General features: G+C 43.0%; 1 protein-coding gene across 1 annotated transcript in view; it reads left to right on the forward strand.

Annotated features, from left to right (window-relative positions):
• Positions 1-242: 242 nt before the first annotated feature.
• Positions 243-18,439, forward strand: part of LOC138300148 (solute carrier family 12 member 3-like) — a 48,993-nt gene continuing 30,796 nt past the window's right edge. Inside the window, exons 1-11 of the mRNA XM_069239099.1 lie at positions 243-560; positions 3,858-5,101; positions 6,322-6,468; positions 8,119-8,194; positions 8,966-9,061; positions 12,460-12,599; positions 12,690-12,800; positions 13,027-13,138; positions 15,324-15,454; positions 16,013-16,097; positions 16,928-17,085. Coding sequence (XP_069095200.1) covers positions 3,911-5,101; positions 6,322-6,468; positions 8,119-8,194; positions 8,966-9,061; positions 12,460-12,599; positions 12,690-12,800; positions 13,027-13,138; positions 15,324-15,454; positions 16,013-16,097; positions 16,928-17,085 — 2,247 coding nt within the window. The 5' untranslated portion in view covers positions 243-560; positions 3,858-3,910. The remainder of the gene's footprint in view (positions 561-3,857; positions 5,102-6,321; positions 6,469-8,118; positions 8,195-8,965; positions 9,062-12,459; positions 12,600-12,689; positions 12,801-13,026; positions 13,139-15,323; positions 15,455-16,012; positions 16,098-16,927; positions 17,086-18,439) is intronic.

Below are 18,439 nucleotides of genomic sequence, written 5' to 3' on the forward strand. Positions count from 1 at the left end.
ATTGTGTCTGAGGCAAGAACAAGAATACACCCAGATTTGTGTGATTTTCAAGTGTTGATTGACACGGTTTGTCTAAGTGGATTACAGCCCTCAGGAGATAGCTGGCTCATAGGTTCGCAGTCGTTATCGCTCACCCCATTCTTGATGGCATTAAGGGGTCTAACAAGGCCTGCTAAGTGCGAGGTGATTGGGGCAGGAGGAATAGGTGTGGTGTGAGTGGGTGGGTGTGTATTGTCTTCTCTTCCCGCGCGCTGGATAAAAGCAGCTAACTGTCGAGGGCAGGACATTGTTGCTTGCATCTTTACACCTGCATCTGCCCAACAGTAACTGGAAAAAGCTCAGGAGGGGTGGCCGAGGGTACAGTTACCCCTCCGTCGCTGGCTGTACCGTGAGGACGAAGGAGAAGTCGCCTCAGAGGCAGCCCCTCTGCTTTGAGGCCAGGGGAGACCTTTGAGGCTGGTTTAGAATGAAGTAGACTGCCCATCCCTCCAGCGCCGATAAGGGGCTCTTCAAGACCTGCCATCGGGAAGAAACTGACAGGAACTCCGGGACTTCGTCAGGTACGTGGAACATGTTAATGGGAAATACCGCTCTCTTGACTGCATGAGCGGGGCCTGGGGTGGCCCTCTCTCTCTTTACTGTTGAGCAGGCCTCGATATTCACGTTTCCCGCTCACCCAGTCTTGGGCCCTGAGATGTCTACTGGCTCCTTCTAGTCTCTACCATCTACCAATGACTTCTTGAAATAAAAAATAAAAAATCGCCCAACGCGCGCATCTGGAAAAGCATTCTTGATAGGAACCATAGGTATTCATGTACTGTTAGTCAGGACTGGTCCCAGGTAGCAGTCAGTATATTATACATCAAAACACATTTATATAGAATTGTGATCTGAATTAATTTGAGCACGACCACGCATAATGAGGCTATAGTTTGTATACTGAACGCAACAGCACATAACACTAGCGTCCTTGCAAATCCTGCCGATTCACAAGAGGCATGAAAACGGATGCATAGTAGGCATCGTATTGGTTCTTTCTTTTGAAACGGAAACCGTGTAAAGAAATACACATTTGGGCTCTATTCCCGTTAATACACAGATTACTGCCAAATTCTGCTCCTGAAAATACCGGCCCTACGGCCTTCAAGACGCGCAGTCACGAGCCCGGGCTCTTGTCTGAATTCTATGCAAGGGCGGGCTGTGGGTTGGGGTTGCATCCGAGTTGATGTTTTTTTCAGTCTTCTAAGTTGAAGTGGGATATGAATTGGGTCTGCGTAAAATGTGGGTCGGTCTCTAGTTTTAGGCTGGAACGCAGGTTGGCCTGGAATAGGTTTTAGCCCGGCCGGATTGACTGATGAATTAGGATCATTGCCAGTCTTCCCAGTAGACAGTGCTTAATTTGAACCGGTGGTTGCCGGTGGGGGCAGCAGCACTTTTTTTTTTTTTGGGGGGGGGGGTGTGGTGGGCAGCCCTTATTTTTCTGCATAAGGCATTTACTGTGAGGACAATACATTAATGGGAGATATGTGGAGGAAGAGAAAGACTGGAAGCGTCACAAAGGGAGAAAGTAGAAAGCTGCACGAATGAGCTGAGGGGGCAGGGGGTGGTTGTAACTGGATTAAAGAGACCCAAGATTGCTTTAGGATTACACTGCTTTAGTGTTCTGTGCTCGCACATTTACATGCAGCAGCCACGTGTTTCAGAGGAAAACTCTGAGCACGGCACGTTTTTATTTACAAATTAACCACTGCCACTATAATACCACATCACCTGAAAGAAAGATAACCTTACTGCTGGTATCAACTGTCTTGGTTTTCTTTCAGAGGTTTTCCTGAGGGTGAGATCCATGTCAGAGTAAATGTGAGTGATTTGGTATAGCTTGAAAACTGGCCTTAAAATCTGTCCAGGTTCATGTCATCAAGCAAGTTCTTTGGGCTAGTTGTTGTTGAACGCTGTTGTTCGCAAGAGGGAAAATAATTACTAAACATGTTCAAATGTATTGGTCACACAGCAATGGCGACCAAAAACTCTCAGAGTATGTAAATATTGGATCCTCAATTCAGTCCTAGGAGTGAAAAACTCTGTAACACTAATCAAAGTATTGATTAGCCAACACTAGATGTGTGAAGGCATGTAACTATGGGTGTATCCTTCACCTACTGGTCCAGATGTAAGAGACTCTTCAGCCCTGTGCCAAAGCACTAGCAACCAGTTAAAGGCTACGCAATCCTCTGGAGACTTTCAGCTAAGCTACCCTAGGGGAGAGTGCCCCTCTAACCCTGAATAAATGATTCAGTGAGAATGATGAAAGAGTCTGTAAATGCGTGCAACCCATCGTCCAGAGATCCCTGTTCATGATAGTCACATTACTCATATGTAAATGATTCATCATTCTGGCATATATATATGATTAACCCTGTAACCCTGTGCCTAGCTCTGAGGCATCTTGATATAAAGGTGAAATCTCTTATCATTGGGCCTTCCGGTTCAAGAGATAAGCCTCTATGCACTTGAGCCAAAAACATTGTATCCGCTAATGTTTGAGGTCAAAAGTTACACGACTCTTTTTAACCACTTAAACATTAATTTAAATAGATGGCAAAAGCATTAAACCCTTGTACAACATCTTCCTTCTTTTTGTGAACTCAAAGGATCTTTAATGGTTATGTTAGCATTCACACAATCCTATGATAAAGTTGAATGGCTTTCACTTAACCTATAATCACCATTCACATGTCAAGACCTAAAGAGAAAGAGGCACCCTCAACACAATCCACTTCATTTGGCCATCCAGCTTGGAGCTGGAAAGATGCCTAATCCTGCCTAAGTAGCTGACACATTAAGCTTATATGTGAATTTTCTCTAATTTTCTAGCCGACCGTTGATTCATACAGTCAAAGAAGTGAAAGTCTCCTTTAATGTTTCAAACCATCTAGTCATCTGTCCTCTGATGTGAAAGACCCCTTAGGTCAGAGAAAATAGTGAAGGCTTTCAGACCTATAAGGAAAAGACCCACAACCCTCTGGCACAGACTTAGGCCATAAAGAGGTAAATGTGAAAAGTAATCTAATCCTGTGCTTAACCTTTTATTCACAGAGACCAAAGGCTAAGTCTTTCCATGTTAAATCATTAGCATTGGTCCCTAGAATTTAAGTAGTTGGTAACTTGCACTACATCTTTAAAGGCATTTACTCCAGAAGATAAACAAATCTGCAATCATCTGCAAACTAGTAATTCAGGGCAACCACTGATTGTCCAATACTAGTGGTAAAGGGCTGTCTATTCTGGTAGCCCAGCACTAAGCATCAAGGTATCTGACCATCTCTTCCTAGGAAGGATCTGATATCCCAGTCTGAACTATTTCCCATCTGTAAAGTGTCACTGACTTCCCCAAAATTGTGACATTCCTAGGAAATGTGTAGAATGCGATTAGACGTTAAAACACGTAATCTGATCCTGGGGTATTTCTTCCACAATTATGCTTTCTGATTATTCATTCTTCTCCAACCAGGAGAACGATTTTAGAATATTTTAACAGGATTGCTCCACAATAATAAACAATTCCCACAACAAACTTGAGACAACCTTCTTCAGGATCTGGTCAACTTGACTAAGCTTTAAACTGTTTTAACATGGCAGCAGTATGAGCAGGTAAGCTGAAGAAAGTATCATTTCTATAAGGATTTTCAAGCAAGTTTTGTTGGAGATATAATTTGTATCTTGATTAAAACAATCAAAACAACCCGGGCTACATTATATGACTGGTGAATGCAACAGTTGGTTTACTAAAGAATATAAACTATTCCCAAAGCAAGTTCCTCGACTGACCTCGCAACTTTTGTCTTGTCTTTCCTTAGGGCGAAGAAGAGACCCCCTACTACTGACTACTGCTAAGTACAAGCCAGCCTCCATGGATTCACCCATCAGTCCTATGCTCTCAGTTGGACAGTTTAAAGTACAAAACATTGAAGCTGGTGATAGCTTTGAGGATGACTTTGTTACTGTCCCGGTAATGGATGGGCCAGGAAAAAGGTTAGAATTCTATGGACTAAGTCCCAAATATGACAAAATGTTTGACAAGGATAGTAGAGATGGCCTAGACACCCCAGGATTGAGTCATTCTGAAGGTAATGTAACTGCTGACTCCATCCCGCATGAGCAAGCCATTCCCCAAGTTAAAAGCTCCTATGTTGTGGAAGCTCACATGACGCTGGAACGTATCCACTTCAAGCAGGATCCTTCCATTCCATATTACACTTCTAGGTGCACTGAAAACTTAGCACCGGACACACCTAAGAGGGATGACTTAATTTTGACATACAATTCTAATGACCAGGTTTCAGCCGACATGCCCACTATTGATGGGCAGTCTTTGCCATTCGTACCTGTCAGCGAAGAGGCCTTGACCTACATATCCAACTGTAATGATCAAAGTTTGGGATACACACCCGACAGCAATGGCAACATTTTGATTTGCAACATCGGTGGGCCAGACAACATTCCTGCTGATTTTATAGATCTTGTGTCTGCCTATCCTTACGATAGTGGAGCTCAATCCTCAGCTTGCGCATCAGATGGTGAGAAAAGCTTTCGTTCAGGCAGTTCAGCTAACAGCGATGACCTGAGTACAGCTTATGCATCAGACAGTGCCTCTTCAGACGATACAACTCCTAGTGATGTTTCATCTGGAGCTGGTGGCTCTATGGCACATGGTCAGGGAGGACAGGTTGCCACTGAACAAGTGGAGGAGGCCCTTGCACACCTCAATCAGTCTATAGATGCTTTCAGTGATGGACTAACGATGAGAGATGCAGAAACAACAAGTGTAATTCATGAGATGGATCTTGTCACCACTGGATCATTTGAACTGATAAATGAGAATGCTAATGGCGACTTCAGAAAATTTGATAAATTCCTAAACAGCAAGCTATCCCCAAAGCCCCACATTGTTACCTCAAACCATACTGACATTCCTAAAGCAATTATGAAGTACAACACCCTTGATGCCACTCCACGGTATGAGTTCTATGCTCAATCAGCAGCCCCCGGCAGATTGAAGCGGAGTCGGCCATCCCTGGACATCTTGCGCAATGCTATTCTGGTGAGTCTAGTTCCATATTTGTGATTGTTCTTTCTTTCTTTCTTTCTTGCCACTATCAACCCCTCCTCAATGTGTTTCTGTTGCTTCTCAACCATCTTTTCCCTCTATTGCTGTGCTCTCATTCGCTCCTCATCTTCTCCGTGCATTAATTTTCTTCTGTCTGTTACCTTTTACTTGCCACTCTGTGCCTGGCCTATTTTCTTTGTGCAATATATGGTATTATACTCTTCTCTATTTATCAATCTGTGTGTTTGTTCACCACCTCACCCCTCATTTTTGTGGTGAGGAAATGGCACAATATCCTGGTGTCTGGATTCTACTAAGGCCTGTCAGTGACCCAGCTGAACATCTCAAAGGTGAGAATCCATGATTATGCAAATAAGGTAGGCCCAGAGAAGTGTGTCCGGTGATTGTACTAGCTGTCAACAGCACAGCCTTCCTTTTTTTAGATTTGAGACTCATGCCTGCCACAGTCCTATCCCAAAGCTTTATATTTTTCATTCAGTGCCTCGATATCTTTGTGTTGTCTCCCACTTCTACATGCAAGTCCTTGCTCTTTGTGCTGACTGTTCATCTCTCCTTAATAGCAGAAATCTCTACCGTTGTAGCCCCCACCAGCAACCCTTCCTGCCCTCTGGCAGCACCCCATATTTCTCACTTTTACTACCCTAAGTGTGTCTGGTCTTTCCATGACCTCTCCTCTTCTTGATTCTAGGTCTTGCATCTTACCTACTCCATTTCCGCCACTCAAAGCGCTTCAAAGGTTTCAGATATATTGGCTGAATTTTTCTTGACTTTCACTTCCTTGCTGCTCGGTTTGCCTTGAGCCTCGGCTGCAATGTGTTTTGAAAAGATTTTCTATGTTGTCGTAAAAGTGTACAGTGCCACTTGCAAACAACATACCTACCACATAGATATTATACAAATCACAAGGCTAAGGTAAAAAATTAGGCTTGTGGACGTTTCCTTCATTCGTCACTGTCCCACCCCGTTTTACAGTGTTACGACCACCAGATGCAGGATTAGGAAGGAATGTAGAAGAACCCAACATCCAAAAGTCAACAGCAAAGGTTTTGCTATTTGCGTCATTTTGCTGATCTTGTTCAGTCTATTCCTAGAGCTTCCACATAGGCTCGCACTGCAATAAAGAGACATGGCTGCTTTGGAGCATCCTCGCTTCACCCACTACTTTAAAAAACCGATGTGCTTCTACTTTGCAGGATGAGCAGCAACTGGAACAAGTCGACCTTGAGCCCAAGATGGAGTCCAGCGAGACGGAAGAGACCCCTGCGAAGTCCGAGGCTGACCTGGAGAGCGTGAAGCCACCGGGAGAGCCAGTCCGCTTTGGCTGGGTCAAAGGGGTTATGGTAGGAAACTTCTGGAAATCTCCTTTTGGCTTCTCTCACCTAAAGAGAGACAAGTTGCAGAGTATAAATTGTTAAGTGTCTGCCATTGCACAACAGAATAGCCGTTGTCATTGCGATTAAATTGAGCCATTCTAAAAAAAGAGTATACAAACATGTAATTCACAATACATTTGAACATAGTTTTATTGAACATAATTTGGACTATATGTATGTTCCACATTAAAACAAAGGGACACCAGCTTTACATTCGTAGGAATCCTTCTCCACCTTATAGAGTACTTTGCATTAAAAATGCATCACCTGAGTCTGACAAACGCTCCCACAAAGGCGTCCACATACAGGGCAAAGGTAAATTCTAGTTGGCCAACCACATGCTTTTCACTCTTCAGACCATTTGAAAATAGTGACTGGTGGAACTTCTAATGTATAGTCAGATGTTAGTATCCTTCTCATATTGATTGCAGTGTCCTGCCCCACCCAATATCAGTGATTTCTTGTGATCAACACAAATCTATCACTGAGCTAATGAAACTGGTAGAGACGATAAACCACAAACCCACAGTCTACGTTTTTTAATGATTACTTATTTATTTGATTCGTTACTTAGTTATGCATTTTTTGTTATCTCTTTGTTTGCTATTTTTTTAATGTTGCAGCAAAGGCATCTCCGTCAGGGATGATGCACATCATTAGGCCCCAGTACTCTGTGGCATTTCTACGGAGAGAGCGAATTCTCATGCGGAGGGTGGGGAGATGGGTGGGTAGTGGTCCCAGTAATTATAAAAACTTAAATCTCAAAGCTACTTATGGAGGTTGCCTAGTGACCTGGAGATTACGGTTGCAGGGGTTATTGGCTCAGACATACATACTGTGTACAAAGATGTATTTGCTTTGAACACCAGTCGACATTAGATGTTGTTATCATCCAGCTCATTGGTACATCCTTTGTCAGCCTGTGGTGTATGCATGGATGAGACTGTCCATACATGAATCAACCCTATCACCTACAAGTGAGAGACAAGATTCTCCTGAAGGAGTTAAATCTACATAGGTATTTTACTGTTGTCTGAGCGAAGAGGGCCTACGTTTCCTGGGCTGAAATGACTGTGTACAAGTGATGACCATGTCAATTGTGGCAATGGTGAAAATTAACTTTAAAATGTCTTGTGCCTCCTTTGCTTATATTATGTGCTGATAGGCTGGATCCTCACAAAGCTGTGTGCTGGGATGCAGCCATTTACAGGTCTGTGGGTGTGCCAGCTTAACGCTCTCCTACAGCTCTCTTTCAGTTCTTTACATCCTCATGAGCAAGCCTCAGCGTTTTTTGATAGTGCTGAGGTCTGCTATGTAAGGGGGAAGTGCATAATACATTTTTGGCAGCAGCGGATCCTGATGAATGGTACTGCCAGAACCTGCTCATATAGCGTAGCTCATCCTCCATTGTACTCTGGGCTTTGGGTTATGTCGAAAGGCAGACCTTCAGAAGGCATTCTTCACAGTATACCCAATGTAAGCAGATTGTGAAGTCGCATTGTACAGTAATTATCTGACTGAACGTGAATGTGAGGCCACATGGAGAGCATGAGTTCTTGAAATGGTCTAAGGCTGTTGCTGAGATGCTGATGATACCTGCATACTTTCTCTCCACAGATTCGCTGCATGCTGAACATCTGGGGAGTGATCCTCTACCTCCGGCTGCCCTGGATCACTGCACAAGCTGGCATAGGTATGTTAGTGAGGAGTTTTAGACATCTGAACGGATTCTTCAGAAAGACATGCTCAGGTCGCAGGAGCTTCGATGGCTCACACTGGGGTTGAATCTGTGCACATCTTGTCATGCGCAGGAGGATTGCTGCTTGTGTTTGTCTCTTGCCATTGCTGCTTCGGTTGTTAGTGCTCACTTTATTGATTTCAGGTGTGTGGGCTGTCTTTTGCATTGCTGGATTGTCTCCAGCACTCTTGTCCAACGTGTGGACTGTGGTACTAATATGTGAGAGAAGGTGAAAGGTCCATAAATATCGTAAACAATGCTCCACACAACAGGAAACCAGTTGTGTCTAATGACATAGTTTACAGCAACAGTGTTAATATGTGAGTGATGTGCTTTAAAAAGATGCTATTGTTAAAACCAATGATACCATTCTTCATGGAATATTGACAACAACAATCATGGGAGCACTCTTTAAAGTGTATGAAGCTACATAATTTTTCATGAAATGTCACATGAAATCACATGAAATTACTGAATTAGAGTGAATAGGATTTTCTGATTTCACCTGTCAAAATGTTACACAAGGGCATACCTTGTGTAAAAAAAAGTCATGTGATACTGACAAGACTGGAAATGGTTCTCAGCAAGGCATTTTCTTCTGGAACCAAAGTCCATCAAAAAAGTCAACAGAACGTTGCCTAATGTGCACTTTTGTGACTTTTCAGAACAAGAGTTTTCCACTGACCTCCAGTTACTTCCATTTTCCTTTCTTCTCCCAACTCACAGGTCTCACCTGGGTGATTATCCTCATGTCTGTGGTTGTGACGTCCATCACTGGGCTATCTATCTCTGCTATCTCCACCAATGGCAAAGTCAAGGCTGGTGAGTAGAGAACATGGGCCATGTCACCCAAATTGGCATGAGGTTTATACTAAAAGAGGAAGGCCGTTAAGGGTTTTGATAAAGAGACCGCCTCTCCCCATTTTTCACAACATCAAAGGGCTGAGCAAAAGGTGAGGATGAAGACATACGAAGTGGACTGCAAACTGTTGAGCAGAATGTGTGTATAGGAGTGTGACAAAGGTCTTCAGGGAAGACCCAAGCACTCAAAGTCAGTCCACGAGTGGCAGATGTACACTTGCCTCCCAGAAATCCACATGGGATTTTTAATAACTAAAAGCAGGAAACATGTTATATTTGTTTTGGTAAAATGTGGCATAGGTTCACCGTGATTTACTAACATTGAACAACCCTGCTCTAAGTAAGTGCATATAATCAGGTATCAGCGAATGGCACACTTAGACGTGTAATTTTTTTATGTGTCTTAATGTTATCTTGGCAGAAGTTGTCTTGCACAGATATTCCAATAATGCAGTCATATACTAGGCACACTGTGTCCTTTGGCGTGTGTCGTGTCTTTTTGTTTACTTTGGTAGCTCTCAGTGCTTATTGCTGGCTGACTTTCAGGGCTTTGTTTACTATGCCTAGGCGGATAAGACTAAGGCTTTGGTGGATAAGCCATCCAAGTGGTTAAAGCTCAGTGCTGTAAAAAGACATGTCTGTGGGTAGTGGGCCTGGTTGACGTTTGGACGCCTCACTTCGACCCTTGACCAGAAGTGTCTGTTCAGTTTCGGCTAAATATGTATAAAATGTGTTCCCAAAACTAGACTCAGTTTTGCCGCTGGCTTCTCAGATAAATGCTATTGGCAGCTCTAGCTTGTTTCCATATCTCAGCACTGCAAAAAGTCTTGTCATTTTTTCTGCTTGTGATAAATCAATAGTAACTTCCGAAATAGGGACACCCATTCTGTATTATGGCAATAGCCTGTCGCCTCCATTTCCCATCTGCCTCCCATAAAAACCTGAAGCAGTTTCACAACACTTCAGCCAGTTTGGAGCTGACACATAACAAATGTCCTGCCATTTTGAAAAGTATTAATAATCTCTGATAGACATCCCTCTCCATTTTTCACAATCATGGTGCGCAAAGAGATAGGAAAAGCAGAACTTTTGTACAGGAAAGCACAGAGCAGTCACATAGACCAAACGATTAGTCACAGGGAGTAAAATTGTTACACATGCAGGCACAGCAGGTCAAGAGAGCAGACAGAGAGCTATGGAAATCAGACAATGCCCAATGGGCTGTTTGGGCAGGTTAGTGTATGAGCCAATTACTCAGAAATGGTACAAACTCTGTAGTCAGGCTTACAGAAAAAAACAGTAATCAGTTGACAAAAAGTAAAATTTCTGTACATTCAGGCAGAGAGCAACCATGCACCATACAATGCAAACATGGAGTAAAGCTGAACTTCTACACTAGGGAGCATTTGGAAGCCAAATATGAAACCCTTTCTTTCAGGAATTAAAAAAATATATACTTTTAGGTAGATAGTGATCACTTATAAGAAAGAAATGGTGGCCCCATATCTATGTCACAGAGTAGTCATTCTCATATCAATCACACATGGGCAGTCAGAAAGCAGGTGCACACAGACAGATAGCAAGCATTCAGTCGTTTCCAAAGAGCCAACACACTTACTCAGTGATGTAGTAGGGATTTTCTGGGTAGACAGCCATAGCTATCCATACAGCAGTTGAAGTGATGCACTTGATCATCATCAAGGTAACGAGAATGAACAGTTGCATAACTTCATAGTGACTTTATTAAGAAATGCTTTATTGGAATATGTATATACTGCCAGGGCCGGCTTTTGGAAGATTCAAGCGGTGCAGCGACCCCAGGGCACCGACCCCAGGGGGGCGCTGTGTTTAGAAATAACTTCAGAAACTTGCGATTTAAAAGTACCTGCTGAAAAGTTCCTTGTGCGTCCAGCCTTCAGGAATCAATTTAAATGTTAAGATACCTCTTGTGATTAATGTTCCTGCGAGGGAGAGAGATGGGAGTTTTGCCTAGCAGCAGCTTTGACTCAACATAAAGTAGCATAGAGTGTTAATATACCTGCTGCAAAAAACAGAACTATGGGGCATGCTTAGGAAAAGTCGCAGCCCCACTTTTCTTGCACTCCTTAGAGCCCCCCAATGCCACCATGTGTGTGTCATATTTAAAATACGGTGCACCATGGCTGTAGTTAAGGAACTAGCGTTAGAATTTTTTATGCTAGTCCGGCACTTTGCAGGATTATCATCAAAAATGTTGACGCTAATCCTGCAAAGCACCAAGAGGCCCATTGTAACCAATGGAAGCCTCCTTTTAATGCCTGCTGTGCGCAGGAGTTAAAAGTGCCGGTAAAAAATGACACAAAGAAATCTGTCAGATTTCTTTGCGCAATTTTTTCGGCCCCCCTAATGAGGTGATGCCCCCTTTGCATACATTATGCCTGGCGCAGGCATAATGTAGTGCAAAGGGTTACAAAGTGGCTCAATGCATGCATTGCACCACTTTGTAAATATGGCGTAGCGTTTTTGACCTTCTAACACCACATTAGCATGAACAAAAATGTCACTAGTGTGGCGTTAGAATGGAACTAGGGGCTCTTAAATATGCCCATATCGGGCATATTTGAAAAAAGTGGCGGTGCAGACAGTGCTGCACAACGTTTCTTGTTCCCCTTAGCGCCCCCTAACGCCACCATGTGTGGCCTGTATTTGAAATATGGCACAGTATGGCGGTAGTTAGAGGACTAGCATCAGAATTTTTGATGCTACTCAGGCGCTTTGCAGGATAGCATAAAATATTTTGATGCTAATCCTGCAAAGCACCCAGAGGCCGATTGTAACCAACGGAATCCTCCTTTTAATGCCTGCTCTGAGCAGGCCTTAAAAGTGATGGAAAAGAATGACGCAAAGAAAGCTATCAGATTTATTTGCCGCATTTTTTTGGCTCCCCTAACGGGGGAATGCCACCTTTTCATACATTATGCCTGGCGCAAAGGGTTACAAAGTGGCACACTGCATACATTGCACCACTTTGTGAATATGGCACAGCATTTTTGGCCTTCTCACAGCACATTAGCGTAAAATAATAATGCTAATGTGGTGTTAGAATGGTGCTAGGTGCTCCTACGTATGCCCCTATATTTTATGTGTATAGCTGAGTGGATTAGTAAAGCCAGCCTTTACAAGTGCTTTAAAACACATGAATGTATCTGAAAGGGAGCGATGGAGAGATGAGGAGCACATTTGGCGGGTGGTAATGAGTGAAACCGAGGAGGAGGTCATGGGGTGGGAAATAAACTGTTGCACAGGGCGTCACCAGTCCTAAAGCCGGCTCTGTATACTGCTACCTTCATACCATATCTCTCTCTCTCTTTATGTTTCAGGAGGGACATACTTTCTCATCTCTCGCAGTCTTGGCCCAGAGCTGGGTGGTTCCATCGGTCTCATCTTCGCCTTTGCCAATGCTGTGGCTGTGGCCATGCATACAGTCGGCTTTGCTGAGACAGTGGGGGACATGCTCATCGTAAGACTTACTCATTCCCTCATCACTCTCAGTTGTAACCCACCAGTCCTGTTTCTAATTTTACTAAAAGCTAATTCTCCCTTCTTGCAGGAGTACAATGCTGTCATAACGGACCCAACCAATGACATCCGGATCATTGGTGTCATCACAGTCACAGTGCTTCTGGGCATCTCACTGGCAGGCATGGAGTGGGAAGCAAAGGTAGGTTAGGTTACCTGTGCTCCGCATCATGAATGACATTTAAAGAAATACTAGAAGTTTTGCCCGCAGTAGTTACTAGTGAATTTGCACTTTGATAACAAAATGTCACTATCAAAGAATGGTGACAACTGCTTAGATGTTAAAAAACAGTCTTTGCTTTGAGAACACCTTACCATATCTGTTTCGAATACCTGGTCTTGATGCATTTGTTCCCATTCATCTCTAGGCTCAGGTGGTGTTCTTCTTTGTCATCATGGTGTCTTTTGCGAGCTACGTGGTGGGAACTGTGATGCCTCCCACCGAGGAGAAACAGTCCAGGGGATTCTTCAGTTATCAAGGTGAGTGATTGTGCATCAGCCATCTGACCTTAGTTCAACTTGATCACCCTGACTTCGAACCTATCCTTCCTTTTCCTTCGTGGTCCATGGATAATTTGATGAGTTCAAAGACTGAGCATTAGGCTAAGTAGAGTCAATTTTGTTGCATTTGACAAGGAAAATATGCACATTAGATAGATCCCATGTTTCCTATCCTGCCTTCAGTGTGTGTGTGTATAAATACATGCACACACACACATTTATATTGCACACTGCTGGTCAGCACTGTGCAATTATGAGATTCAGACAATGTTTTCATTGAAAAGGTTTCATTTCCCTACAACGTTTGACCTTTACATTGATGACGTATGGCAATCTATTAAGTCAGCTTTTTTTTTGGAACAATAAGTTTTGTAAAGATTCGCATGAGGGGAAATTTTAAAGAGGGGTGAAAAAAAAAGTATTTTCCCATTTTCTCTCCCATAGGAAATTTTGCTCACATGCTGACATCAAACTTGGCATAAAAATAGACCTTTGCAGGTGAATGCCACGGTATCCAGCAGGCATGGAAGACTTTGCTGCATAAATAACATTAACATGACATAACAAGACATCAAAAGCTTGCTTTTGTTGGTTTGTTGTAAATGCGTTCAGTAGTTTTGTTTGAGATTTTACCAATTAAAAAGGTGCAGATCAGGACTTAAAGAGTTAACACTTTGTATATCTGTGCTGTTTTAATTTATGAGTCAAGACTTGCGAATCCTGTCGATCACATTTTGATTTTTTCAACAAAATGCCATTGGTTGGCTCCCAGCTGCCATTTTGTTTTCTGCCATTTTGAAAATTGTGAGACAACTGCGATCTGTGAGTCTTGCACAATGGAAAACAAAATTCCACGGCGATGTAAGGCCAATACCAAAGATGATTGACCCAAGGGCAGTGGTCAGAGGTGGAGCTAATCAGTTACATGCAAAAAATAATGCACAAAAATAAAAACAGCACCAAAAACAGTGCATGACTTGCGAGTCACAGGAAACTTCTGAGCACACTAGCGACCATTCCAGGGGCTAGAATCGATTGGCATGTTGTGTTTGACTTGCAAGTTTCTTCTGAATTTCAGGCAGTGTAAGACAAGCAGAAATATAGCCTAACAATACAATAAGTGTTTAACTTTACTTGAATGGCAGGAGGCAGGGTGCAGGGCCTGGCTGCTGGTCAGTCCCATTACCTCAAGCCCCGCTGCTTATCCCGTGCTGCAGGTTGGATGCAGGGCCTGGCCACAAGTCAGGCCCTGCTCTCAGCTCAGGGCTTTGGCATGCACAGCAGATAGGACAGAGCACATACTGCAGGCCAGACTGTGAGTTTAACTTCCACTGCAAATTTTTGAAGGTTGTATGCAGCAGGGACTGTGTGCCCACCCCCACTGAATACAGGTGAAGGCTTTGTGCAGCAGGCAGGTTGGTCACAATGCCTTGCTGCAGGCCAGACCCTGTGTTTAATCACCTCAGCAACGGTTGTGCATAGCTGGGATAGGCACCCACAGTCAGTTGGCACCGCACATTACAACTGCACCTTACCACAGGCCAAGACCTTCACCCAACCTCCCAGAGTATGGCCAATGGCCATACACAGTGGAGGCTGCAGGCAACTCCAGCTGCACATAGCCAAAATCTTTATGCAGTGTGTGATGTGCACTCAACAACCAACACTGCACACTGTCAAACGCTGTGCCCAGAAAGGGATCGAAATAAAAAAACAAATAAAAAACCCAAAGAAATTTAAAAAACACAGTTGAAAATTGAGATATGGTTCTTGCTCAAATCTATAAACCCTCTCAACACGTGCCATAACTTGTGTCACCCATCATACTGATAGCCCCAGTTTCGAAATAGCACAAACATACAGAAAAAGCGGATATGAAAAGAGCAACATTGTAGGCAGCCCTAATTATGGCATGTGTTAAGTGCTTTGATGCCTGGCGAATTCCAGTGTTTTTCTGCATTAGAGCCAGAACCATCGCTCACTCTATGTCTGTATTTTTTGTTACACGCATGCATATTCTAGATTATGGTTCCCATAGTTCCTGCATTGTCTCTTGCATATGTTATCTCCTTTGGAGGCTTGTTTAGTTTTGCATACTGCATCTCAGCTGTTGCCTTACGCTCATGGGTATCATTAACACATCAGTCTGTTCTTTTCACCACAGGGTCCATCTTTTTGGAGAATATTGTTCCTAATTGGAGAGGCGAGACAGGAAGTTTCTTTGGTATGTTCTCCATTTTCTTCCCATCAGCCACTGGGATATTGGCAGGTGCCAACATTTCTGGAGACTTAAAGGTAAGCAGAGGTTAATTTCTTCATTTCTTCTAAATCTGCCATCACTGAGGGGTCTACGGGTGAACGCAACGCAAGTTTAGGTCTTGCTGTAATGCTATTTGTTGTGTTGCTTCTTTTTAAACCCTTAACTTTTAGCCCAGCCTAATAACTGCTTTGCCAGTGTTGCCTATACTTCATCGGTGGCAAAATGTGCTACTTTCCTCAGCACTTGTAAACGCATTTTCCAGCCTGATAATTACTCTGCAGGAGGCACTGAGGTTTGCTTGTTTGCATGCATGCATAGACACATTCTTTCTTGTTTTTTATCCCGGTAACTAAGTACAGTATAGGACTTGTGCTGACCTTTATGGTAGATGTTCCAAACTTAACAGTATTAGAAGAGACAGCAGAGCCTGCACGAGAAAGACTGTCTGTTCTTTCTTACCATGACCTGTGTGTGCCAGTGTCATGAGTGCCATGTCCTCCTCAAAAACATCCTCTGTACCCTCCTTAGCACTGGAAGGCAACCACAAAACATTTATCTCATGTTTATTTCTGATCTCTGTCATTCCATTACAGGACCCTGCAGTAGCCATTCCAAAAGGGACACTGTTGTCCATCTTCTGGACCACCATATCCTACCTGATCATCTCAGCAACCATAGGTAAGATCTATCTCCTACCACAGGAATCATATTAACGATGGCTCCATCTGTACTTTTCAGATTAGTTTGTGAGTTGAAAGCAGAATCACAAGGCAGGTTCTCTGAGCTAACTTTCGTTAATACCACACTAAGCAACGCAGGAAGACAATGTTTATAAAGTGAGTTCAACCACATGTATGTACTTAGGTCCTATATCATCTTGGCCACTAGCAAGTGAAATACAGGCTATTCAGCGAGTGATTAGTAACTTTGTGAGGTACGCCGTAAAAAAAGATCATTATTGTTAGTTTGTGGCACCTACATTATTTATCGACGAATACTTCCAGGTCGCCTCGCTTTGTCTATTGCTCTCTTCCTTTACTTACCTTCTTCTCTCAACACTCCCGGAGATTTCTTGTCAATAGTTTAGCTGCTCGAGTACGATGTCAGTACAGTGATAGAATGTAAGTGCTTCACAATCCAAGCATAATGTGGGGTGAATTAAATCAGAGAGCACCACTATACGCATCAATTAATCTTCCATGAACCAACACGCTTATTAACTGTAGAGCATTACATTCAACTTCACTCACATGTGGGCATCTAACAGCAAGCATTGGGTTTCGTTTTGTGTATCTGTTTGATCTTTTTCATCATCCGCTTTCGCTCTCTCTCCACTGGGACACTGGTGCTCAGCTGTTCAGACTGTATTCAAAGGATTCCCAAAGAACTCCAAGCTACACTCTTCTCAGTCCCACCTACAAGGATTCTTTCTGAAAATGTACACTATCCAGGTTCATGCAAACTGCTAATTCAGTTGTCTGATCCATTCACTTCCTTTGTGTTTCCAGGATCCTGTGTGGTGCGCGATGCCTCTGGTAACATCAACGACACCATCTCTCTTAATGAGACCGAAGACTGTGTGGGGATAAGTTGTTACTATGGCTGGAATTTTACTGAGTGCCGTGAAAGTGAGACCTGCCAGTATGGGCTCGCGAACCACTACCAGGTAATGGGTCCTCTAGATGAAAGCATGAATCAGAGACTCAGGGACAGTAAGTCTGCAATGCATGGGTTTCTTGCCCATTAACAGGTGCAAGAAGAGTGTTGTTACATCAAAAGTAGAAGTGGGTGTAATTTAGGTAATCCTCTCTAGCATGCTTGTCATTAGCACAAAATTACTTGTAATTGTGAACAATTGTGTGAGAAGAGTAATCCAGCATTTGGCCCTAATTTCTTAGTGCAAAATTCACTCATGTGTCCAAAATGGCCCCAAGGATGCATATTGTACTAAGAAAATAGATCTTATGTTAAGATTTTTGCCCCAAGTTATTCTTAATTACTCAAGATGGAGTAATCTCATAATTCTAGCTATTTTGCATTAAAAAATTAATGAATAATTACTGAAATGACTCCAGTTAGTTTGGCATAATTAAATTTCCCCCAGGCCTCATTAAAATCACAAGGTGTAACTTTACGGGTGCATTGACGACAGTGTAAACATTGGCTTGCTACTCTCTAGCAGGCAGAAGCACAATTCACAGATTCCTCAATACTACATGGTAAGGACACTGTCAATTAAATGTCCTTGTCAAAAATTAACAAGGGCGTGGGCTCTGTGATTGCAAGTCACACCAAGCATTTGCAATGCAATGGGTCTTATGTTTTCACAAGTTAGAGCTATTAGCATTGTAAACTCCTAACTGGACTTTTCTTGCCACACAAATGGAAAATAAAAAGTAAAACAGTTTGCATAAGTGAGCCGATTCAAAGCTCCGCCATCGCCATGAGCGAGAGAGACACAAAAGGAAAAAGAAGTTTGCTCGCATTCAAAGTTATCAGCAAAAGTGTAATTACCCATGTAACAGGGTCGATGGCCAAGGCAGTAACAAAACCGTCCCAAAGAGGCATAAATGTAAAGCATTTACCAATGAAAACAAAGGATTTTTGAAATGCAAGCCCATGAGCGAGTGACAGTGATGGGCATGCGGTGGGTGTGGTTAAAAGCCCAGATACATATCAACAAGTCGGGAAAGCAGCGCTTGCGCACGGCTATGCTCGACCTAAAAAACACCAGTCAAATAAAAATCTGGTAGTGGGAGCCATAGAGGGGTGAGTGATAAGTATTACACGCTATCTGCTGCCCTGGTGTTCGGTATTTATCAGATATTACATTATTGCTTGTTACACTTTCAATGCACAAAAATGGGGCAAAACATGCAAACGTTGGTGCTTTATGTAACACAGTCCTCATGTGTAGGTAGTTATTGGGCTTTTTACACCTGTTAAATTCCTGCAAGTTTAAGGGAGCAATTTAACGGAGGTGTGGTCTGTTTCACCGCTAGTAATTACCAGCTGAAATC

This window comes from Pleurodeles waltl, chromosome 6 (assembly GCF_031143425.1).
Source record: "Pleurodeles waltl isolate 20211129_DDA chromosome 6, aPleWal1.hap1.20221129, whole genome shotgun sequence".
NCBI classification, from domain to species: Eukaryota; Metazoa; Chordata; class Amphibia; order Caudata; family Salamandridae; genus Pleurodeles; species Pleurodeles waltl.